This window comes from Etheostoma cragini, chromosome 5 (genome assembly GCF_013103735.1).
Source record: "Etheostoma cragini isolate CJK2018 chromosome 5, CSU_Ecrag_1.0, whole genome shotgun sequence".
In the NCBI taxonomy this organism is placed as follows: domain Eukaryota; kingdom Metazoa; phylum Chordata; class Actinopteri; order Perciformes; family Percidae; genus Etheostoma; species Etheostoma cragini.
Genome location: NC_048411.1, coordinates 27,941,017 through 27,965,421, shown reverse-complemented (window position 1 = coordinate 27,965,421; position 24,405 = coordinate 27,941,017). Strand labels below are relative to the sequence as shown.

The 24,405-nt window shown below is 43.0% G+C and overlaps 1 protein-coding gene and 1 long non-coding RNA gene across 6 annotated transcripts in view; one reads left to right on the top strand and one right to left on the bottom strand.

Moving 5' to 3' along the window:
- LOC117944433 overlaps positions 1-1,152 on the bottom strand; it is a 26,446-nt gene extending 25,294 nt beyond the window's left edge. Inside the window, exon 1 of the long non-coding RNA XR_004656574.1 lies at positions 1,142-1,152. This is a non-coding gene — a long non-coding RNA (uncharacterized LOC117944433). The remainder of the gene's footprint in view (positions 1-1,141) is intronic.
- The window catches only part of ddr2l (discoidin domain receptor family, member 2, like), a 27,680-nt gene extending 3,275 nt beyond the window's left edge, over positions 1-24,405 (top strand). For 2 of the 5 annotated variants that reach the window (XM_034871170.1, XM_034871167.1), the window contains exons 2-20: positions 10,794-10,892; positions 11,019-11,121; positions 11,422-11,497; positions 12,059-12,211; positions 13,811-13,958; positions 15,266-15,371; positions 15,613-15,802; positions 16,712-16,958; positions 17,073-17,162; positions 17,476-17,618; positions 18,315-18,426; positions 19,401-19,517; positions 20,440-20,514; positions 20,971-21,215; positions 21,404-21,531; positions 21,678-21,875; positions 22,997-23,231; positions 23,488-23,637; positions 24,206-24,405. In XM_034871170.1, coding sequence (XP_034727061.1) covers positions 10,832-10,892; positions 11,019-11,121; positions 11,422-11,497; positions 12,059-12,211; positions 13,811-13,958; positions 15,266-15,371; positions 15,613-15,802; positions 16,712-16,958; positions 17,073-17,162; positions 17,476-17,618; positions 18,315-18,426; positions 19,401-19,517; positions 20,440-20,514; positions 20,971-21,215; positions 21,404-21,531; positions 21,678-21,875; positions 22,997-23,231; positions 23,488-23,637; positions 24,206-24,340 — 2,712 coding nt within the window. In that variant the 5' untranslated portion in view covers positions 10,794-10,831 and the 3' untranslated portion in view covers positions 24,341-24,405. Of the gene's footprint in view, positions 1-9,418; positions 9,562-9,778; positions 9,928-10,793; positions 10,893-11,018; positions 11,122-11,421; positions 11,498-12,058; positions 12,212-13,810; positions 13,959-15,265; positions 15,372-15,612; positions 15,803-16,711; positions 16,959-17,072; positions 17,163-17,475; positions 17,619-18,314; positions 18,427-19,400; positions 19,518-20,439; positions 20,515-20,970; positions 21,216-21,403; positions 21,532-21,677; positions 21,876-22,996; positions 23,232-23,487; positions 23,638-24,205 lie in introns of all 5 variants that reach the window. The other 3 variants (XM_034871168.1, XM_034871169.1, XM_034871171.1) reach the window with 3 other exon arrangements.

Sequence of the window (24,405 nt, the reverse complement as noted above, 5' to 3'; positions counted from 1 at the left end):
AAAATCACAAAAAAAAGCTGGAATTTGAAAGCGTTTCCCTTTTTTTTTTAAATTTTGTTATAAAAAATGACACAAATCGATGAATCGATAATAGTATGCAACTAAATCATTAGTCAACAACTACTTGATTAATCGATTCATCTTTGCAGCTCTAGTTTACACTTACAGCATGTGTGAGTGTGTGTGTTGCTGACCTCTCCACCTCCACCGAGGTGTCTTAGGAATCATGTTTGGGTTATTTTCATGCTCGGCACTCCGTATGAACTGACGGCTGACAGTTCCAAACCTCTCTTGAGTAAATCCGTCTTTCTCAGTCTTGTCTAGGGCTGGGTAATATATTGATATTATATTGATATCATGATATGAGACTAGATATTGTCTTAGATTTTGGATATCGTAATATCGTAATATGGCATAAGTGTTACCCTGGTTATAAAGGCTGCATTACAGTAAAGTGATGTCATTTTGTGAACTTACCAGGCTGTTGTGACTGTTCTATCATTTGCCTTTACCCACATTACTGATGATTATTTATCAAAAATCTCATTGTGTAAAGTGTCAACACCACAATTTGTTTGCGTTATCAATATCAAGGTATTTGGTCAAAAATATTGTGATATTTGATTTTCTCCTTATCGCCCAGGCCATGTCAAACCTTTAATTTGACTTCATTTAATTCATAAAGTTACAAAAGTTATTACAAAGTCTTGTACTTGTTGTCTATGAGATATAACTTTGGGGCTGAGCAGCAACATGTTTTGTGGACCGTGCTGAATGATCATTCTGCAGAACGATTGTCAGGTAAGATGGCAGTGAACAGACTCATTTTTAAAACCTGAAGTAAAACTCTGTGGATCAACCTGTTCAGGCTGTTCTCATGAACCATTCGTACATATTGCTCCAAAAAGTATAATGCACTGTAATTTGAATGTATTCCACATATTTATTGCTGCATGCAACACAAGACTTTCAACCAGGAAACGGGTGTTTGTGCTGTTTTGGTGCCTAAACTTAACGGTCCTAACACCACAGGACAGTCACCTTTTCTTGGCTAAATTCGACTATGATGGCTTTTAAAAGGACCAGCATCTCACAGTCACAGGTACCCGCTCACAGTCACCTTTTATCGGCTAAATTTAACAGTAAAGGCCGCTAAATTTAAATGTTATGTTATCTGTCAGCAGTCCAATCTGTTGAACTGATTTTAGTGAATATAATCCCCTCAGTTAGCACACTTTTATTGATTGGCAAAAACAACACTTGAACACAACATGGTACTTTTAGTGAACAAAATAATGCATGGTGCACATTTGCCCCATAGGGTAACATCGGTTTGTGGCTGCCGGCTACAGCTTTCCTGTTCAATACTGGATTCCTTTTAAAGGTAATTGCTCACACTGGATGAAAGGGATATTGGAGAATAGGTTCCACTTTGGAAAATACAGAAATTCCACTTATATAGTCAACCTATAGAAGACAATTAAATGAGATGTTCTAGTTCCTAATCCAATAAAATGTGTGTTCTGACAGCCCAAAAAATCAAAGTCGCCGATGACTGATGGCATCAGCCCCCTGCCGGTGTCTTTCACAGCTTCACATTTGTGTTCTGAAGCAGTTAAACACTGATTTATTGTCTCTTGAACAAACTGAGAGCAGCCTGCAGCTACAGAGAGTCTCAGAGTGATTTCACAACAGCAGCCGTCGCTCAGTGTTTGGCTCGGACTGTGAGAGCAGACAGCTCTGTTCACTCACCAAACAAAGCCAAAAACAAAAGCTATGGGAGTCAGACAAATTGTTTCTTACTGCTGAGGGAAAGGGCCATTCAACAGCTGAAGTTTAGCAGTTCCTCCTCTTTATCACTCTGTCTGCAGCTCATTTAGGTCTCAGGGTGTATCAACAGTTTTATGAGCAGTGCCGTGTATTGTCAGTAGAAGTGTGGGAGTGTATTTGTCCTGCAACAACAACCAGCATGTATCCAGGTCCAGCACTCTCCTGCTGCTTCTCCTCCCTATGCAGACTTTGTCTCTCTTTATACTACATCATAATATATTTAGTAGAGACTAGACGGCATGAAATGACGATGATGATGCATAAAGTTAAAAATGAGTAGTCATAGCAAACAAAATGACTTAAGAAATTGGCGTAGTATTCATATGCCGTATTGGTGATACAAGGCTGGAACATACTAACGTGGTATCAGGACTTTGTGTAAATATACACCCCAACTTTCTTAAGCCAAGTGGTGTGTTATCTGTATGCATTTTGACCTATTTGCGTGTATGTTGACGCTGTATACAGCGGGCGTACATATACACGGTACTTGGAGTGTTGTTGGCACTTGTCGTGTAATTGCAAGAGGAACGTGTTATCGCTAGAAGAACGTGAGAAAAAAACCACGGTTAAGTTTAGGAATAGAAGAACAAAGTTGCCTTTAGTAACAGAATAAAGCAACTTTTGAGGTTAGGAAACGTGACGTGGGCCATGATCCCCGGTCTTCTGGGTTAAAATCCTGTGTTTTACCCATCTACCACCCCGATCAACCTCCCTACGTCGAGTTTAGCCCTTTCACACCAGTCGCTACAGCATAAATTCACACGCAATCCAAAGGTATTGTAAGTCAATAGGGGCCTAACGGCATTGATATACAAGCTGAAAGCGAGTAGGGGTCTTCATAACACGCCAATAATGGTATATGAGTTGGCGTGTCTTACATACGCCATTTCATGAGAACAGTCTGAACATACTGTACACACTTTATACCCCCCTTGCATCCAGTAAGTCATTGCCCCACGTGGGCCAGCCCAGCCTAAAAAGGTGTTGACAAGCTGCTGCTGTGCCCTCAGTGCACTCTGGAGACTGATAGTTAACAAGATGACGTCAAACTGGATCTCAACGCAAGTGAGGACTCTTGCTTTCCAATAAAAGATAATTGGTCCCATCTCGATATCTATACTGCATTAGATCCAGATCTCCTCTAAAATCTCTCCAGCTCAACCTGGAGCCAATAAAGTGATGTTTCTGTGAGATTTCTGCCAATGATGGAACTGTTTAACAGATCGTATTTTGCATGTTAGCAGCAGGAAAAGGTGAAACCACAACCTCCTTTCCAGTGAAGTCCTTGAGACGTTTAGATAAAATACTTCCAAAGACATTTAACCTCAGATCCTTAAGTCGCTATATAAAGTCGTATTAGTCTATAATCTGACTAATGATGCTCTCATGATGCCTTTTATATAAACCCCACTTGAGTCACACTGGTAAACTCTAAAACGCTTACACGAAACAGTCAGGATGGCTTCTGGAGAAGTGTGTGTGTGTGGATATTTGCTGTGGTTAGAGTGGAAGCAGCAGATTACAGATGAGTGTGAATGAGTTTCCATCTGCGGAGCGGCAGCCAGCGGCTCATGAAACCATTGAGACACCACACGGAGGATCGGTTAGAGGTATGCAAGGCTCAGATGAGGAGCACTGAACATGAAAGCTGAGAGATACACACAGAAATCCTCTGCTTTTGATCAGGTGGAACTTTATTAAAATCAGATGTATTGAGAAGTTAAACCTAACAGCAAAGCAGCAGATTTTCCAGGGTAGATTCACTGCAGCGACGATAAGATGAAGGGCATTTCTTCCAGTGGTGGAATGTAATTAAGTACATGTACTCAGGTACTGGTCTTAAGTACAAATTTGAGTTACTTATCCTTGAGTATTTTACCTTCCTTTCCGCTTTCTACTTTGCTACATTTCAGAGAGAAATATTGTACTTTTAACTCCACTTTAATAACTAGTTACTTTACAAATTAGGATTTTTGCAAAAACCCATACAATGTTTTACTATAAATTACTCTACCCAACAATATATAAGCCTACAAGTACAGCTGAAATGATCAGCCGATTAAATACTTAGTTAATTGACACATCTATTTTAGTTGTTACCAGTTTCTAAAATGTGAGGATATTTCTACATTGAATACTTTTACTTTTAAGTACATTTTCCTGATGATACTTGCATTATTTATTACCGCAAAGTCACGTAATGATTTGCAGCAGGTAGACGCCGCTACAGAGTCCACAATCTGATGGGTCACAGAATTTTTTGCCACAAAAGCCAGTGTTAGCGTATGCCGGCGGAGCCAGGGAAAAGGTAGCAGGAGATTTCTTAATATAGGCCTGATTGTATTATAATGTTATTTTAGAAGTTCCATCCATCCATCTTTGTCAGCTTATCCGGTATCGGGTCGCAGGGGCAGCAGCTCCAGCAGGGGACCCCAAACTTCCCTTTCCCGAGCCCCATTAACCAGCTCCAACTGGGGGATCCCGAGGCGTTCCCAGGCCAGGTTGGAGATATAATCTCTCCACCTAGTCCTGGGTCCTCTCCGAGGCCTCCTCCCAGCTGGACGTGCCTGGAACACCTCCCTAGGGAGGCGCCCAGGAGGCATCCTTACCAGATGCCCAAAGTACCTCAACTGGCTTTTAGAAGTTATCTGTTGTATTTATGGCTGATACTGGGGCAGGACCATCACAAGAAAGAAGGAAATTGAACAAAGAACTACTAAAAGCCCCCCCCCCCCCCCCCCCCCCCCCCCCCCCCCCCCCCCACACAAAAAAAATACCCCAGAGGTGATCGATCATTTCAGGTAGAGACGTTCCGATACCATTTTGTGCTTCCTGATGCCGATCCTGATACCTGACCCAATACCAGTGTGTCATATATTTGATTATGTTTTAACAGCTGTATACTGTATGGATGTGATATGATTTTTAAAAAAATTTTTCAGTCAGGCTCAGGTTAAACTCTTAAACAATAAATGCCCCAGAACTTTCTTTTATTGTCCAGTTTGACAGTTAGTTAGAACTAAAAAAAAAAGAACATATATAAATTACCGTAGATTTTCTTTAGGGCTTTATTAGGTGGATCGGTGAATAAACTCCAGTACTTCCGGATCCCGATACCTGCGTTTTAGGCAGTATTGGAGGCGACACCGACACTGGTATTTCAGCCAGTGGCACTGAGGCTGAAGAAAGCACTGCCGCTCTCTTTATGTTGTTCCAACTCTTACTGTAAGTGAATGATTTTTTTGGTTGAGAAAAACATTCATTAAGGTTAGGCTTAGGTTTAGTCATATTGAGTCATATTTGATTCAAACAGACCTTGAGGTTCGCCGAACGCAGTAGTTCAGCGAAAATAGTTGTGCTTTCATTTCCATGAGCCCACAATTGGACAGAAGACACTTTGAAAAATGCTGCACAGGAATTCTCACAACTTTTTTTTTCTTCTTTCGTTCGGCCTCTGTCAAAGTCTGTTTGCACTTTGTCCATGAAGTCATTTAATAGAAAACCTTTCATTGGCCCATTGAGAGCATGAGGAGTTGAGAACTATTTTTAAGCTTATATTGTTTTTGGGGGAACTTTTTAAATGTATTTGTAAAAATCTAAGGGTGATCTATAAATTCACAGAACTCATCAATGAAACAAATGTTAGTTCTGCTCAGTGATTCGTACCTCTGCTCACAGAGAATCCAGAGAGAAAACGAGCTCCTCTGCTCCCTCCGCTCACTGCTGACAGACTTATGATACCCTGTGTGCGTGTGCGTGTGCGTGTGCAAGTGCGTGTGTGCACACACATATTCCTAGCATATTCCAAGTCGAGCAGTCCCTGCATACCTGTGTGTGTAAGTGAGTGTGTGTGTGTGAGATTCATGTCTTCCGGGCCTGTATTTAGAGTTGAGCACTCTTGAGTACTCTTGAGTAGTTGAGTTACTGGAGAGATAAAGTCTCATTTGGAAGTAAAAAATGTTTGCGCTTATTCATTTAAGTAATTTAATTCTCCTTCATGTGAGACTGCAAAAGTGTACTTACCGTCTTTAATCTCCTGTCAGGTTAAATAGATTTCAGGTTTTCAGGTCAAAATCTCTCTGAAACCCTCTGCCACACAGCTGGGCTATGTAATTCCTCATTCAGGTTTTAGGTGTGTTCAATCACGTTCACCTTAGCTGTCATCTCAACTCTCTACATGTTAAATCAAGCGCTCCTCACATTCTTCAGATACCAGCAGCTCTTTTTAAACATCTGCTGCTCTGCTCCGGTTTAGACCTCGCGACCATCACATGCTCTGAGGTGACATTTGCATTTTTGGGCATTTGGCTGATGCACATGTGTAGTTTTAGCCCGAATGCTACACGAGCAAAAGCTAAAAAAAGTCCACCTGAGAGCTGTCAACAAACAGACCGAAAAGAACGCCAATAAACCAGAGCTCCGCAGGGTCTGGCAGCCCGCAGAGGAAGGTCGGGCAGTGCAAGACTATTACGCATATCACTTTTTTGGCATAATTGCAAATTATACTTTGCACAGCTGGGAAGGTCTGCCAGACCTAAATTGATCAATATCCATGAGTGTATGCGCAGACCGTTCACATGCAGCCTAGAATTTATGACCAAACTTGTGGATGGCACAGACCCACAAAGACTTACAAACAGGTCTCATAGGACTGTTTTCAGGGGACTTGCTGGCTCTGGCTATCTCGTAGTGAATGTACACATCGATGAGAGGGACAGACTGCAGACAGACCCCTCTGTGCTCTCGGTTGGTGTTTGTTGAGGAGGTTTTTATCTCTGGTTATGACAGGTGACTGTGAACAGTGTGTGAATTCTACTGTGTGTCCCTGCCTGCCATGTAGCAGCTAACGCTAGCTACTGTAGGACATGTGAACAGATATCAGGCTGACCAAACACAAACCGCAGGAGCAGTTGAATGGCTGTGTTTGGAAACTGGTTGGTAAAGTAGACGTGCACGATGAGGCTTCTCTGATGAGGCTCTCCTGTCTTGTACATGGAGTCCTAAAAGATATGACGTATTGATGTTTGCCACAAAAATGTATTCACCTCAGGGCCGGAAAATTGTTTCTATTTCCATATAATGGATAGTGGATCTGATTGCCGGATCCCCTTGCCTCCTGCAAGCAATACAGTTAAAAGAAAGATTAAAAAAAGATTGATTTAATAGCGATGTCTCCTTGATTCAAACAATGGCTCCCTTTTTAAAAAAAGTCTTTATTTTATTATTTTATCTCTAATATCACAATTCATATAAGATGTATAATTTACTCTTGGAGCGCAGATCAAAGTTTGGGTGATCATGCATCGGGAGAACGGAGATCCATGGAAAAAGACAGGGCAAATTCATCTGTCACTAGTGCAGATTAAAGGTGCTTATTATTATTTTTTTAACATCTTTGTTCTGATAGAAAGTTAGTTAAAATTGACGATCCTTTCGCCAATCCACAAGCCTAACTGAAATCGAGAACTGTACCCGAGCTTGAGAACAAATTGGTGGAAGGAGTAAATATATATGTGTGTGTGTGTGTGTGTACTTATAGGTTTTCTACGTATATCTGGCTAAAATGCATCTCAAACCCATTCCCGAGTAATAGAAACAGATTGAAATGTGTCTCTAATGATTCTTTCGTTGCATTCACACTTCACACACTGATATCAGATAACTATCTGAGTACCTGATACCAAAACACCGCACAGCGGTTTATAATGCAAGTTCCTGCATAAGATTATCCAAAACGCAGTAGATTTTGTTACATTTCCCCAAATTTGTAAACTTTGGGGTAGGGCTATGCAGTAATCAAAATTGTCATCGCAATTGCCGCTTCTAACAATCACAAAAACAGACGAATCGAGAAAAACGATTGTTTAGCGCACCACGTTTTACCTGTGAACTGTTCCTTTATCTTTTGTTCTGAACGGAGAGAAAACATAGTTAGAATGAGGAAAGTATCAAGGGAAAGGTGTTTTCCCTGTTGATTTGTTTAACTGTTTAACTGTGTTTTGAGTTCAATAATTCCAACATCTTTCCAAAAGTCAAGCAGTGGAGCAGCCCTACTTTACGATCTATAAGATTTACAATGATGTCGGTTTGAACCTCGATTAATCGCTAAAAAAACATATGAGTTTTTAAGTTAAAGATAAATTCACCAAACAGTCTATTTCTACACAACTCTATTGTGTGTTCTGCTGTTCTGTTTTGCTCTCAGTGAACTCTGTCTCATTCACCCCTCAACGAGAGAGAGAGAGAGAGAGAGAGTGAGAGAGAGAGAGAGAGAGAGAGAGCTCTGGGTTGCGTTGAATGTTAGGAATGCTGAGGCTTTTGGCTCCAGTTTGTTCTGACGGAGGGAGGAGGAGATAAAGCAGGAGGAAGGAGGAGGAGGAGGAGGAGGAGGGACAGAATGAGAAGAAAAGGAGGAGAGAGGGAGGGACAAGGGAGGAGATAAGGAGGGAGGAAGGTAGGCGAAGATGGAGGAAAAGCGAAGCAGAGAAAATTGTGCAACTACTGATTCATTTCACTGTCTGTTTTCACAGTTTATGTTTTCATTTTGCAATTATTCAGGTATAATATCCAGTTTTCACCCAAAAGTTATTTTCAGGGTTAGCGCTTCATTTTGAACAGAGTTCTTTTTTAAACGGCTCAATCCAAACGGCTTGTGTGGAAGGGATTTATTCTGAGAACAAAAGAGGGGGGGGAAAACCACTTTATTTTCCAAACTTCCTGTGTCCCTGTGTCCCTAACTGCTGAACCACACATTAACCAGAGAGGTCGAAGATCAGAAAACATTAGAATCAGTTTGTGATGGTTTGGAGGAGTAGTGCACGAGGACTTGGACAAGCCACAGTATACAGTAACGTCTTTTTGTTATAGAAACAGATTCTGGGTGTTTATATCTCTGGTGGGTTGTCTTCTTAGACCAAACTGAGAAAAAAAAGGTATTTTTCTTTCTCTTTCTTTGTCTCAGTGTCTTGATCACTTTTACTGTCTGCTTCCATGTTTCCCCCCCCTCTCTCTCTCTCTCTCTCTCTCTCTCTCTCTCTCTCTCTCTCTCTCTCTCTCATGCTCCCATTTTTCTGTAGAGATGAGCAACAGTGCAGGAATCTGAGCTGCGGCCAACATATTACATAAAGCTCTCTCTCTCTCTCTCTCTCTCTCTCTCTCTCTCTCTCTCTCTCTCTCTCTCTCTCTCTCTCTCTCTCTGTCTGTCCAGTCGTTGCCAAAAAAAAAAAAAAAAAAACGTGAACGTCTGCGTTCGCCTGCAGCTCGGCTGAAGTGAATGCACTCACTTCCTGAAGCCAGAACGGAGATCTATGTCAGGACGGAAAGATTGTTTTCAGTTTGAAGCAAACTGTAATCGGTGACCGTGTTGTCTCCGTGAAGAGATAGTCCAGTACCGCTCATTTGTCTGTTAAGCTGCTGCAACTCCGTGGTGTTAAACTCCAGGCTCCATTCAAAAACTTCATACTAATTTCCGCCCTGCAAATGTATATCATCCGTTGGTAATACCATGATGTGATCCGAATCTCTCAGACCGCATGAATTGCTTTAAGTTGAAAGGTTTTTTTAATGGACTTTTTTTTTTACCCAGTGACCCCTTGAAGAATTAACTGCCTGCCTCAGCTTTAATAACACCCCCGGAAAGTGTTGCCTTTGCTGACCTCCAGTGGTTTGACTCATCACCTGCTGCTGCAGCGACGTGCAGGTGTACTGCAGGACACTGGGACATCACTGGTGGGTGGTCAGAGGAGCGAAACACAGATTTGTTTAACCTTCTGTTTAGTTACTCTTTAAGTTCTGTATGTCGCTCTCTGCTTTCCCCTTCCGCCCATTGTTCTCTCGACCTTTACTCCCCCTCCTTCTTCTCCTGCCCTCACTCTGTCTCCCTCCTGCTCTTCTCTTTGTGTTTTCTCTCCTCAGTCCTCAGCCTCACCCTGCTGTCTCTCTCCAGTCTGTGTTCAGGTCACTCTCTCTCCCGTCCAGCTGTTTCCTCCAGCGATTGAAAAACGTCCCAAATAAGAGAAGAACAGGGACACTGCTAATACTTTCAAATAAGAAAGTGTATTTGTCAAACCCTTTGACTGAAGAGAAGAGAAGAGGGTGTGTGTTTGTTTGTGTGTGTGTGTGTGTGTGTGTGTGTGTTTTTCAGTGTTGCGTAACCTCTGTGAGTGGGCTGCTCTCTGTGTCTGTGTATAAACTGCTCCTCTCCAACAACAAAAACATTGTGAAATCACACACACGCACACACACACACACTCACACACACACTCTCTCACACGCACTCTCTCACACACACACACACACACACACACACACACACACACACACACACACACACACACACACACATTCTGGTCCTTGTTTATCCATCCTGCTGTAGTTGGGTGACAGTTGACCTCTTGCAGCAGAAACTTGTTTGGAATAGGATTTTGCCTGGAAGGAACTGCAGTTAGCACCCGCGTTAGCATTCCATTGACTGCCATTCATTTTGGCGCCACTTTACCTTCCATTACCTGTTTAGGTTTATTTACTAATGTTAACTAGTATTTGAGTCAGCAATAATTAGCCTTTGCCTATGTTATTTCCTAACATACACCTACGCTCTCTGTCTGCTGATTGGGAATGATTGAGATTTCTCTTGCACAGCTACCAGAAGACTTACACTTTCAGACGGGTTGCTCACGTCACATCTAAGTTGTCTAGCTCAGTTGGAGGCTGCGCAGTAACGCTCAGCCTTCACCGGAAAAGTGCTTCTAACTCCTTCACTGGTCACAAGCCTAAATGTAAAATTTCAAGCCAATAGGAATAGCCTATTCCAACGGCCATTGGTTTGCCATCATCCTGTTCTCGGCTGTCTGGACCATGATCACAGATAGTTAATCACCTTTTTAAACAACTTTATTGTTTTACCAGCTCTACACACAGTTTCTCTCTCTCCCTGTTTTTTTTTTCTCTGTCTCTCTCAGAGATGTAGCGTGTGTGTTGGTGTGATCGGCGGACCATCATGCACCTCTTCTTGCTGCTGATCCTTCAAGCCACAGCAGCCTACGGACAGATTGACCCCGGTACACGCACGCACACACGCACACACGCACACATACACACACGTACATTAAATTTGTGTTTTTAAATGTTTGGGTGTCATTGTGATTATCGTGTGTGTGTGTGTGTGTGTGTGTGTGTGTGTTCAGCACACTGTCGCTATGCCTTGGGCATGGAGGATGGACGGATCAAAGATGATGACATCACAGCATCCAGCCAGTGGTACGAGACCACGGGACCTCAGTACGCCAGGTCAGTGGGACTTACAGCGTGATGTGATTGCTTCCTTCCGATTGGTCGACGAGCGAACAACCACCTGAGCCACATCCGCCTGCTTGTGACTCGATGAGTGCAGCTCAATGTCAGACTCAGCTTTGTTGTTGGGTCAACTGTCCATTCTCTGTAATGTCAATTTCACCCCCGAGATGAACAAAAAATGTAATGTTGTCAGCAGCTGTGATGGCTCAGCTTTTGATCAACATTATGTAAATATTGTGTGTGTGTGTGTGTGTGTGTGTGTGTGTGTGTGTGTGTGTGTGTGTGTGTGTGTAGGTTGAATCGCGAGGAGGGAGACGGCGCCTGGTGTCCTAAGGGACAGCCGGAGCCTTCAGACAGTCAGTACCTGCAGGTTTGTGTCTGCTCAGTGCTTTAAAGAAAGAAACTTAAACATGTTCAATCGTGTTGTGTGCCCACATGGGTTCGACAGTTCCAGAGTTTCAGTGTCACTGAGGATTCTCAGTCGTTTAGATCGGAAGATATCGAGAAGTGCAAATGATTTTCTGCCATTAGGGTTCTCTCAATCAAAAACAAAAAAAATGCTGTTTTGTGACCTGGCATCTTTTTGTTCAAAGGACTTTAAGTTTCATATTTTAAGTTTGTATTCTTATACATATTATTTATCAGAACTTTAATATATTTTGATGTTCCCCTGTTCTGTTGTGACAATAAAACAAATTATTATCATATTACTTTAGTGAGAAGTCAGAAATAACTACAAATAACAAATCTGTTTATATTTTGAATGTTTCCGGATTTAAAAATATATACTATGACTTGGTGAGTTGTTGTGACACCCAAAAGATACTTCTGACATTAGATACATTGTAATCATAATAATATAATAATAATGATAGTTCTGTGAAGATAAAGATGTGGGTTGTTGACAGGAAGCTGTTGCTGTGTTCTCCAGGTGGACCTGGGCAGGCTGTTTTTCCTGACGGTGGTCGGGACTCAGGGACGATACGCCAGGTACTCAGTGAACGAGTTCGCCCGAGCTTACCGCCTCAACTACAGCCGGGACGGCCTGCTGTGGAAGTCCTGGAGGAACCGGCTGGGCAACACGGTGAGTGACACAAATGTTTCACAAAGCACTGTGGGTCGGGACTGGCAGGGGGAGATGGGAAATAAAGTCAAAACATCAATCAGGAAGAAGGAAAGAATAGGAGAAAATGTGGAGCGGAAACGTGTGACGGAGTGATAGAACAGAGCGATGGGGGAAAGAATAGGAGAAAGAGGAAGGGAGAGAAATTACCTCTGAGCTGCGTCTGGCCATTCACGCTGGAATCACAGGAAATTACGTTTACCCACCAGCTTCCTGTTGGCCTTTAAGGTCCCTGACAGCTACAGCAACACAATCAGGACTCGAACACTTTCCTCTCTCACATTTTAAAACGGAAACTTCCCAGAACCCCCACAGATTTCTGCTGTCAGATTTCACAGCCTGAAATAGAAACACACAGAAGTAGGATCATTAGCATCTCAATTCTTAAACACTCAGATCCTAAAGGAGTAGTTTGAAGCTACGCTGTTGTAACACGAGCAGAATGTGGCTTAGCATTGTCTTGCTGGAATATGAAGGGATGTCTCTGAAAAAGACATTGCTTGGATGGCAGCACATGTTCCTCCATAAGCCGTATGTACCTTTGAGCATTAATGGTGCCTTCACAGATGTGCAAGTTACCCACGCCAAGGAAGTAACACCCCCCCCCGTCACACCTACCGTCACAGATGCTGGCTTTATGAACTTTGTGTTGATATCAATCTAGATGGTTCTTTTCCTCTTTGACCCGGAGGACATGAATTCCAAAAACAATTTGAAACGTGGAATCGTCAGACCATAGCACACTTTTCCACTTTCCCACACTTAAAAAAAGGACCCCTGAAAAAAATCAGGGATATATATTTTCACCCTTTTAACTTGCTGTCAAACAACCTTGGTTAAGTTTACACGGGTCGATCTGAAGCCGGTATCTATGCTCTCGTCGAAGCCGCTGGACTCCATTTTGCCTTACAGAACACAGAAGTTGCTGGTCCACCGCTGCCTTGATCTGATAGTTTATTTGTGTAAATGTGTGAGTTTGGCGTTTTTTAAATGGGTTAGGAACTAAGAAAACCGTCAAACAAACTAGACAATCAGGTAAAATGGAGGTTTTTGTGAATGGAGTCTGGTGGCTTTGAAGAGAGCATAGACGACAGCTTCAGTTCCCCCCGTGTAATCAAGGTAAAGCGGTGAAATATGGTAAATATTGAGTATGCTCTACAGACTGACATGGATTATGATGATATAATAAAATGACAATGGACTATAGACACAGTAGTTACCTCATACAAAACCACTTCAAATATCTGAACTATCCTTTTATTAACAGAGCCATCAGGGTCACTTTTCCTGCTACTTCCATCCGGATGTAAATACAGCACATTTAAATGGAAAAGTGCATGTTTGGATAACAGTGTGATCTCCTCTACCAAAGCGGCTCTATACACAAAGCCCTGCTGATTACAGGGACACATCTATCTGCATACCGCCTGTCTGTGTGCATATATACTGAATGTACGTGGATGTTTTCATGCTGGTGATAGATGTTGCTGTTTTTGCAGTAAGGACCGCACTGTAGTAACTCATCAGGGCTAATGTTTCACATGTGATATTCGTCTCCAGTTGATGGAGGGCAACAAAAACGCCTACACCTCTGTCATCAACGACCTGCACCCTCCGATCATCACCCGCTACGTCCGGTTGATCCCAGTCACCAAACTGTCCACCACCGTCTGCATGAGAGTGGAGCTGTACGGCTGTCCGTGGGAGGGTAGGACACATACACACACACACAAAGTCACAGTCACACTCTTAATGTGTGTGTGCTCTGCTGACATTAAAAGGTTGTTGATTCAGTGGATTTCTCGGAAATGTTTACTCCTCCTTAGCCTCGAATAAACCCCGCTGCAACCTCCTCATTTGATACAAGTCAAGAGGGATTGTTTGTGAGACCATTTTTAAATTGTTGTGCAATAACACTGCTATCACCCCATCAGCAACCTAGTACTGTTAGATAATATCACACAGTTTATTTATTTTTATGCAAAAAGAAAAACTTGCATCAAGCAAACACTGCAGAAATATTATCAGGGATTGTCAAGCAGACAAACTGATCAACGCTGTCATGAGAACCTGTCATACATGTAATAACAATCATGAGTTCTTGTACCAAAAAAGTTCTCATATGCAATTGATATAATAAAAGATTGATACTTGGGCGTCCGTGTATTGATATCGTATTGCCAGGGAAAATTGTGATACTTTGCTCTGTAGATTTTAACGACTTAAAGAATCAAATATCAGTTTATTTGAACACACTATATTTGGAATATTTTCAACTCTTTACCTTCCCATTAAACTGTTCAAAGCCACCAGACTCCTTAGACAAAAACAGCAATTTTACCGCAAGGAACATGGAATTTGCTGCCTCGATCTGTATTGTGTGACTTTGGTGAATCCGAACTAACACTTTTGTTGTTCTCCCAGGTGAAAACGGAAAACACATTAATATAGTTGTTCTTGCTTTATTCAATGTTTTCTATGCTTTTCCCCCCAGCCACCGCCATTATACACACCCCTTAAACCAACTTATTAACAGAAGTTTTACAGTTCTTTTTTCAAAATTCATGGTCAGTAAACCTCATTTATATGAGTGTATACCTAATTCTTGAGTCAAAAAGCAGAAATTAGGAAGTATTTTGACAGTTAAGTTAAAATCCGAGGAAGACTTTTGTCAGAGAAAATGTTTTTTAAACCTTTTAAACGTGTGTGTGTGTGTATGTGTGTGTGTGTGTGTGTGTGTGTGTGTGTGTGTGTGTGTGTGTGTGTGTGTGTGTGTGTGTGTGTGTGTGTGTGTGTGTGTGTGTGTGTGTGTGTGTGTGTGTGTGTGTGTGTGTGTGTGCATATATACATAGTCTTATGAACCAAATTTTTTGTTTGTTGCCAAATTGTTTAAAAGAAACACATTTTTTGAGTAGAAACTTTGAAAAACAGGTCATCAGGAGGGTTAAAACACCAAAGTAGTAGCAGAGGCATTTCTAGTGTCTTGAACTTGTCCCCCCCCCCCCCTTCCTGCAGACGGCCTAATGTCCTACAGCGCTCCAGAGGGCCAGCTCATGATGCCCCCTGGTTATCCCATCGCCAGCCTCAACGACTCCACGTACGATGGAGTACATGAAAAGAGGCGAGTCACACACACTCATCACGGTCCTGTCTAGATGGTAACCCTAGATTTGCGAAAACTCTCGCGAGACTTCCCTGCCCGAACAACCAAATCCTAACCGTACCCATTCGAGGTCAACACCTGAACCGTCTTGCAAGAGTTTTCCCAAATCTTGAGTTACCATCTGGACTCCACCACTCATCACACATCGCTGCTTCTTGTCTCCATGCTCTCTGTGACTGACAGTTGTTTCCTCCAATAGGAGGCTGTTTGGTGGGCTGGGCCAGCTGACGGACGGTGTGATAGGCCTGGATGACTTCCTCGTGACGCGTCAGAACCACGTGTGGCCGGGCTACAACTACCTGGGATGGAGGAACGACTCGCTGGGAAGTCAGGGATATGTGGAGATGGAGTTTGTCTTCGACAGGCAGAGGAACTTCACCTCCATGAAGGTTTATAGATCTGACTTTACATCCTCTCACCAGCCACATTTATAAAAATGATTCTAAAGCACAGCAGCACTGCACCGACCGATCCAGTGAAACACTGAGGGCCCTACTTTAACGATCTTAGCGCACGGCGTGAAGCGTGTGGCGCAAATCCACTTTTGCTAGTTTGAAAAAAGGTTTGTTTATCGGTCACATGGTTCAAAAGGGTTGTACTTAGTATTAATTCAGTACTGATTCATAGGTGTGTTTTGGGCGTAACATGCAATAAACCAATCAGAGTGTCCTCTCCTATTCCTTCTAAAAGCCAGGTGCATTTCTGATGGTGGATTTGCACCGTAATATTTTTATGTGGGATCTTTTGCATGTCTGTGTGCTGCTGCGCTTCCCTGTGTGTGTGTATAACAAGCATAGTGTGCACGCCGTGCATAAGCTTAGGCACATTTTAATAATGTGCTGTTAAAATAATAATGAAATGCTGCGTTATTGACTTTAGACCAGGTTTTTGTTGGTCAATAGCGCGATCACTTCCCACTGCCGGTAAGATAGCAATACCCCAAGTATGCACCTGAACACACCTCCCTGTAAGACCAGCACGCCAATGGGCGCAAAGATGGGCGTAGGTGCATTTGGTATTTAAACGACGTGGCCACTGCCAGGTCTTAAAACAGCAAAGACACTTGCACTGGTCTTTGCGCCGAGTGCAAGATAGGGACCTAAAGGTCCCACAAACCTTTTGTATTTGTTTTCTTTGTGTGTTTTTTCTGATGTGTCTTGTGTGTATCTAGATTGAAAAGGAGGTCGGCTTTCGGTTCTCTATAAGAGAAATTTTGGAAGTCATCCTATAAACCACTACAGAAAAAAACTGTTTTTGATTCTTTATAAAAAGAGCTTCATCATCGCTTCTCCGTCCAGGTTCACAGTAATAACATGTTCCACCGCGGTGTGAAGATCTTCTCCTCCGTTTCCTGTTGGTTCAAGCCCCGCCTCATTGCCGGCTGGGAGGCGGAGCCTGTGGCGTTCAAGACGGTGCTGGACGACAGGAACCCGAGCGCCCGCTACGTCACCGTACCGCTGAACCGCCGCGCCGGCAAATCCCTCCGCTGCCGTTTTGACTTTGCCGACGTCTGGATGATGTTCAGCGAGATCTCCTTTCAGTCAGGTAACACACACACACACACACACACACACACACACACACACACACACACACACACAGATAACCATTTCTTTCAAACAGCTAAATAAAAATGACTTCCCTATATTTGTCCCTCAGAGGATACTGTACTCCCGACCACGATGACCCCGGGGTCGACCTCCCCTCCAGTCAAGAAGGAGACTACCATGCCAACCACACTTTTGACATGTATGACCTTTGACCCTACCCTTTTATTTTACATGAAATAGACCAAATCAGCATGATGTCAGGAATAACACAAAAAAAACAGTTGTTCCATGTCCCCTTTTGCTCGGCGCTGATAAATAATATCTACGAGTTTTCTACCCCTAAATTATTGTAAACCATCCCTAATTCCTATACTATAATACCCTAAAATTGAAACACCTTAAGGGCATTCTGTGCATCAATAAACCACTAAACTGTCACCTGAAAGTATGGATGACAATCTAATCCATAGAAAACAGCAGTCACCTTTAAATCCCCTTTTACTTTTTCACAGCAGCCAGTCCATCAGCAAGTGACTCGCCAGATGATGGGAACACGCCCATTCTGATTGGCTGCCTGGTGACCATCATCCTGCTGTTGGTCATCATCATCTTCCTCATTCTTTGGTGCCAGTACGTCTGCAAGGTGCTGGAGAAGGTGAGCAGATGAACCACTGTTAAAGAGATAAAGGACTAAAGCAGTGGAAAGTTTCTTAACACCGCTATTGTTTTCAGTTCCTAGTAAAGGCTCTGACACTGACCCTGAGTTCGTACAAAAAATGCCTTGGGACACACCGAAGCCAACTTGAGCGAATGTTCTGCGTGTGTGCGAGACGTAACACGTCTCCATAACAGCAGACGGCGCTAATCTGTATTGTTGCCCCAAAAAATGAAAACCGGCAGCTGATTGGACAAACGCGTCAATTAGGTCTGGCTCCGGTCGAATGTGAGACGGTTTTGATCATCTGGCTCCAGGATGAAGTGACTGGGGGGGCAGATGAAAGTGGCGAGGCGTCAAATCTTTTTACATAGGCTGGTAAAACAGCAGGTTATCTTCTGATTCCTGCTACACCTATTCATGCTACAAGTGGCAATACGGTGGCGCTTTGACCAGATGCGAATAATGAATGATGAAACAGGAATATTTGGGGCAGATTGACAAGTTCACCACCTAAAGTTGGTCTGGTGGTAGGTTTGATGAAAATCCTTGATTTAACTATGCAGTAACTTCTGAAAGGCTAAAGAACAACAACACAAGACTAGTGATACTTTTATTTCGCACCAGATGTGAAGCGATTGTTCAAAGAGAACACAGCTGTACGAATTGGTTTTCTCTCCCTGTCTCCTCCTCTAGGCTCCTCGTCGGATCCTTGACGAGGAGCTAACAGTTCGGCTGTCGTCCTGCAGTGACACCATCATCCTCCAGACCCCCCCTGTGCCCCCCCGCTCCGGCCACGCCCCTTCAGGTAGACAACAAGCAGTCCGTCCGTCTGTTGCATTTCCTTCAAGTCCAAATAGAAGGCTTGAAACGGCTTTTAATGGGTTTGATTATCTCCCTCTCAGTCGTACTTGCATGCACAGAACCGCCAATAGAAACTCTTTTTCTCTCTCTGAAATTACCGGGGATTGGCCAATGTCTCCCGTCATTGGCTAGACTTTTCTAAAGCCTGAAAAAAAAGCCAACAGGAGGTGCAGCGGCCTGGTTTTCTCTTAGATCACTTGTCACATTGTGACTCCTTTTCATTATATATATATTATACTTAATATTTTTTATTTATTCATCATTCTCATTTCCTATTTCAGAACTGTTCATAATGTTCATACTGTTTATACTATTTATATTGTAAAATAATAACATAATACTATTTATTCCAGTATCCTTCGCACTATGCTCCACATTTAAATAATTGTAATTGAACTCTTCATTGCACTCATGCCTCTATATTGTTTCTGTTTAGAGTATGTATATATTGTGTATATATTAGTTTGTATATTTTAGTTTTGGTTGTTTTGTATGTGTAAGCACAGTGTGAGTAACGATGCTCCAAAGAAAAATTCCTCGTATGTGTCCTCATACCTGGAAAATAAAGCTGATTCTGATTTCTAAAATGGTGGAACTCACCGGCTCACCAATAAGACGAAGTATAGTTTTGCTAAGGGATGGCAATGTTGTTAATGTCAGTTACTATATCCACCATTTTGGTCCATATATACTGTGAATGGATAAAGTGGATATACTTGTCCAGAAACAATCCATTACCCTGAGGTAACTAAACTCTGTACTAAAATATCTGAACCATGTGTTAAAAATAAGAATTTGATGGCTGCCACTTGGACAGTTTTAGTACAAATGTACTCATTTAAATTGCTGAGACAAACCCCTGGCAGGGTTGTTTGGGTTTTTTATTCTCCATTAATTCACGTGTTTTGTTTCCCTCAGGCCCTGCTAACACTGACCCTCACTATGAGAGAGTTTTTCTGTTGGACCCACAGTACCAGAACCCCGCGGTGCTGAGAAACAAACTGCCGGAGCTGTCCCAGAGTGCGGAGGCCTCAGGTAAAAATACCTTCTCTTTTTTTTGGGGGGCTTTTCCCTTTTTTTTGACTGTGACAGTGCATAGACAAGAAATGTGGAACAGAGATGGGGAATGACACGCAGCAAAGGGCCACAGGTCGGTTTTGAACCTGCGCTGCTGCAAATGCCTACATGGGAGCACGCGCCCCTACAGGGTGAGCTAGAGTTCACCCCAAAACATACTTGTTAACCTTCAGTAGTCATAGCAGAAAGAAATATGAGAACAAGTTTGACACATTTTCCTTTTAAATCCACCAGTTCTCCTCACAGGCACTCATCATGTTCATGTTTTATTGACCAGTTATCGACCATTTGGTGATTGTTGATTATTTCATCTCAGGAAAAACATGTTGTTTAACCCTCCTGTTGTCCTCGGGGTCAAATTCGACCCCTTTAAAAAATGTCTATATCTGAAATATGGGTTTCTTTTAACCAAATGACAACGAAAAAATGGATTGGACTTTATACAATGGTCTTTGCAAATACAAATGATCACTTTCATTCCCGACTAAACTCATCTGTACGTTCCTCTGATCTTAACTATTAGTCAAAATACTCCAGAATTTCAGCTTTTTTTAACTTGAAGATGGCTGTTGAAGCTGTCAGAGTTGAGGCCTCCAGTTACACTCTCCAAACGGCTGCAGTCTGCCCCCTGCTGAACAATCCACTTCGCCACTCCTTAACATCTTTTGACTGTTTCTCTGCTTTTAACTTTCTTGATTTGCTTCAGGGCAACACCGTACGAGCTCTGTGCTTTTCCTTTTCCTCTTTTTTTTTTTTTGTCCTTAAGATTTTCTTGATGATGCTGAATGGGCATGCTCAATCATTCTTCAGTTTTCTCTCTCTTTTACCTCCCAGCCCTCTCTGTCTCTGTCCTTGTTTCCTCCTCATCTTCCTCCGCCAGCTCTCCTCCTCGGTAATCCTCTCTATGACCTCCTCCTGCTGACTTCCTGTCACTTGACATCAGGCTGGCTGCGTGGTAAGAGCTGAAAGGTGTGACTTCAGACATTTAAACATCTGTCAGACAGTAGACGAGCTCTTTTGTATACTTTCAAATGTCGTTTTTTTTTTTTTCTGTGCGTGCATACATTATTCTCTCGTATTATTTCCTGCTGTGGACACATTTTTCAGTGTTGAACAATCAAGTTCTTCACCGAAATAAACTTGGTGAAAGTGAGGTTCAAGATCAACTATTTTTAAGGTGCTAAAATGAGATGACTAACACACAGTTAATAAACATCAATACATTTGATCTACAGACATTGATGTATCAGAAGAATTCAAGCTAATGAAATTATTATCTCAGGAGAACAGAGTACTTTACTTACAATAATGTTTTACTTATATAGTTATCTTCTAATGAAAACAAATAGTTCCAATGGAGCATAAGAAATCACAAGAGAAAGGTGTCACAGCTTGCTTCTCTCGCCATCAGCGTGTGGCGGAGGCTACGCCGAGCCTGACGTCACCCAGTGCACGCCGCACCAGTGTTTCCATAGCAGCGCGCCGCACTACGCCGAGACGGACATCGTGCGGCTGCAGGGCGTCACCGGCAGCAACATGTACGCCGTCCCCGCCCTCACCGTGGACTCGCTCACCAGGAAGGACATCTCCGCCGCGGAGTTCCCACGGCAACATCTGATCTTCAGGGAGAAGCTGGGGGAGGGGCAGTTTGGAGAGGTGAGATGGAATGCTCGGAAATCCTTTTCAAGTTCGGAGAATAAAACAAAGTTGATGCTTGTATTCTTTGATTGTTGAACTCAAGTTTGAAAGCGAATATCAGGACATCACCAAACTCTTTTAGAAAAAAACGACTTAAAATTTGGCTCATTGCTCCCATGGTTCTATGTATTCCTTATCTCCTGCAGGTCCACCTGTGTGAGGCAGAGGGACTCCCAGAATTCCTTGGGGAGGGGTCTCCTCTCCCTGACCGAGATGGCCGTTCAGTGCTGGTGGCTGTTAAACAGCTGAGAGCCGACGCCACCAGCCAAGCCAGGTGGGACAATGTTTTCATGGATACTTGTCTGTGCCTTAGACTATTTCTTTAAAAGTGTCTCTAGTGTCGCTAAAAAGAAGCTGTGAAGTCTAAAACATATCCTTCCACATAACTAATAAGGGACCTGAAATCTGTTTGTCCATCAGAAATGACTTCCTGAAGGAAATAAAGATCATGTCTCGTCTGAACGACCCCAACATCATCCGGCTGCTGTGTGTGTGTGTGTCGTCCGACCCGCTGTGCATGGTGACCGAGTACATGGAGAACGGAGACCTCAACATGTTCCTGTCACAGCGGGAGATCGAGAGCACGCTGACACACGCCAACAACATCCCTTCAGTCAGGTTAATATAACATACACTTTGTCTATACACATACTAACACCACCTTTTCAATCCGTCCAGATGTAGTTCTTGATGGACGCGGCAGGGTGCGACATATTTCCTTTTCAAACACATGCAGGGTTCAGCCATAGACTGTTAATAATTTGCTGTAAGTTGTCGAGTTCGCTGTTACAGGCGCAGCCATCCTGGTTGCGGATGTGATGATTTGTGAGTGAGGGAGGAGCGGTTTTCACTCTGCATTATGTTACACACTTTCATTGGCCATCACATCATATCCATGCCCTAAAACACAAATCAATGAGACCATAATTCAAAAATAGTTCATCATTCTGTGTTGCAGAACACTTAAAACTAGTGATTGAGACCATAAACTCATTATGAAAATGTTGATTGAGGTAACAAATCAAGTGAGAAGTGGGTCACTTTTTCACAGACTTCTGAAGATACCGACTTCCTTTTTGCAACCACACCATCGCCCTCTGCTGGAATTCAGATAGAATGCAGGTTCAAGGCACTTCTGCATTTGCAGCAGTGGAAAAAAAACGGATGTTTTGTCCGTTAATATTCACAGTCTATGGGTTCAACATTCAGTTTTTTTTTCCACTTGTCCGGTCGTTTAAAGGATGTCAAATTCTACTTGCCCGATGTCAATAATACAGGCCACTATACAAATAGTTTTTTATTATTCTGTAATTTGTTTGACTGCATACATCTCAGACACCCTCATTTCCACTATGTCAAATAGTTTGAGATGGAACATTTGTATTTTTAGGTTTCTAAAGGCCATGACACTTAAAACATTGATAGTGTAGGTTGTTTTTTAAAAGACCTGGAAATCAACGTGGCACTGTAAGCAAGATCCAGTCCTGTACAATGGGCAAGTGGCTTATTATATTTACTTGCCGACATGGCCTTTTAATTACCCCGGCCCATTGGGCAACTCTTATTGTTGATCCCTGAGATGTAATATGACACACATGTTATGATCAACACTTGTCTACAGAGGAACAAAGGAACACACACAAATTTAAAATTCTCACCTCCTCCACTGTCACTTCATTCTCCGCCTTCTTCTTTCCTTATCCCTTAACCTCATCCTTCCTTTTCCCCCCTCCCTCCAGTCTGTCCGACCTTCTCCACATGTCGGTGCAGATCTCATCGGGGATGAGGTATCTTGCGTCTCTGAACTTTGTGCACCGCGACCTGGCCACCAGGAACTGCCTACTGGATCGCCGCCTCACCATCAAGATTGCCGACTTCGGTATGAGCCGGAACCTGTACAGCAGCGACTACTACCGCATCCAGGGCCGGGCGGTGCTGCCCATTCGATGGATGGCCTGGGAGAGCATCCTGCTGGTGAGGGAGGAGGGGAGTCAACATGAGATCTTATAAAAGAGAGAAAAGAAGATCACTTGTTGAAATAGATAATCCGTTGTTCCCTATACCTGCTCCTAATGACAAACGATTTCATAATTGTTCATAAGGTTTTCTTGGAATTACTTTTCTCTTGTATATTATTTATGTCAGTGGATCTCCTAGTTTCAAGAGAATTTCCCACAGCTGGATAAGTATGTGCAAAAGGTATGTTTGTTGATGGATGACTCCTCTCCAGGGTAAGTTCACCACTGCCAGTGACGTGTGGGCGTTTGGCGTCACCCTTTGGGAGATCTTCACTCTGTGTAAGGAGCAGCCGTACAGCCTGCTGTCTGACGAACAGGTCATAGAGAACACTGGCGAGTTCTTCAGGAACCAGGGCAGACAGGTGAGACAAATCAAACTCCTTTGTTTGATGTCACGCATAAGGGCATGGTCACACATACACAAAATAAACAATGGCGAATATTCAATTCACAGTCACTTCAATTCCATGCAAACAAAGGGGCGAATAAAACATTTGCTTCTGGTGTCCTGACCTATATTGTACACCCAGTGTTTACCCTGGGTTGACTGCTGTAGCCTGGCGGATAGACACTACACATTTTTTGTAACCGTTAATACCGTTAACGTCCCGGCATAATCCCAACCCTTGGGGAAATGACACTATCTAAGATTATGACAGAGCTTGGTTAGCTTTGCATTTTAATCGGCAGTACTAAATACTCAGTTGACTGGGCTGAAGGACAGGATGTGATGGCGAGTTCTCAGCCTCAACAGCCGACCAGCCAGCACTCCCCGGCAGCATCGACCCTCAGTTGACCATTCATCAGACATTCAAAGACTTGTACATAATATTAACACAATATGTCAGTCTCTCTGCACCAGTCTTAGCCTCCTCCCTTTTTTTCAGATCTTTACTAACCATCTCTAACCCTTATGTATTTTCCTACTAGATCTTCCTCTACGGCCCTCCGCTATGTCCACCTTCGCTCTTCGAGCTGATGATGCGTTGTTGGAGTCGCGACATACCTGACCGACCCACCTTCGAGGGACTTTACCAAGCCCTGAGGCCCCACGTCAACCAGTGAGCCAAGGCTGCTGCCACTCAGCGGGTTTGTTCATCTCTGGACTCCTGTAAGATGACAGAATCACA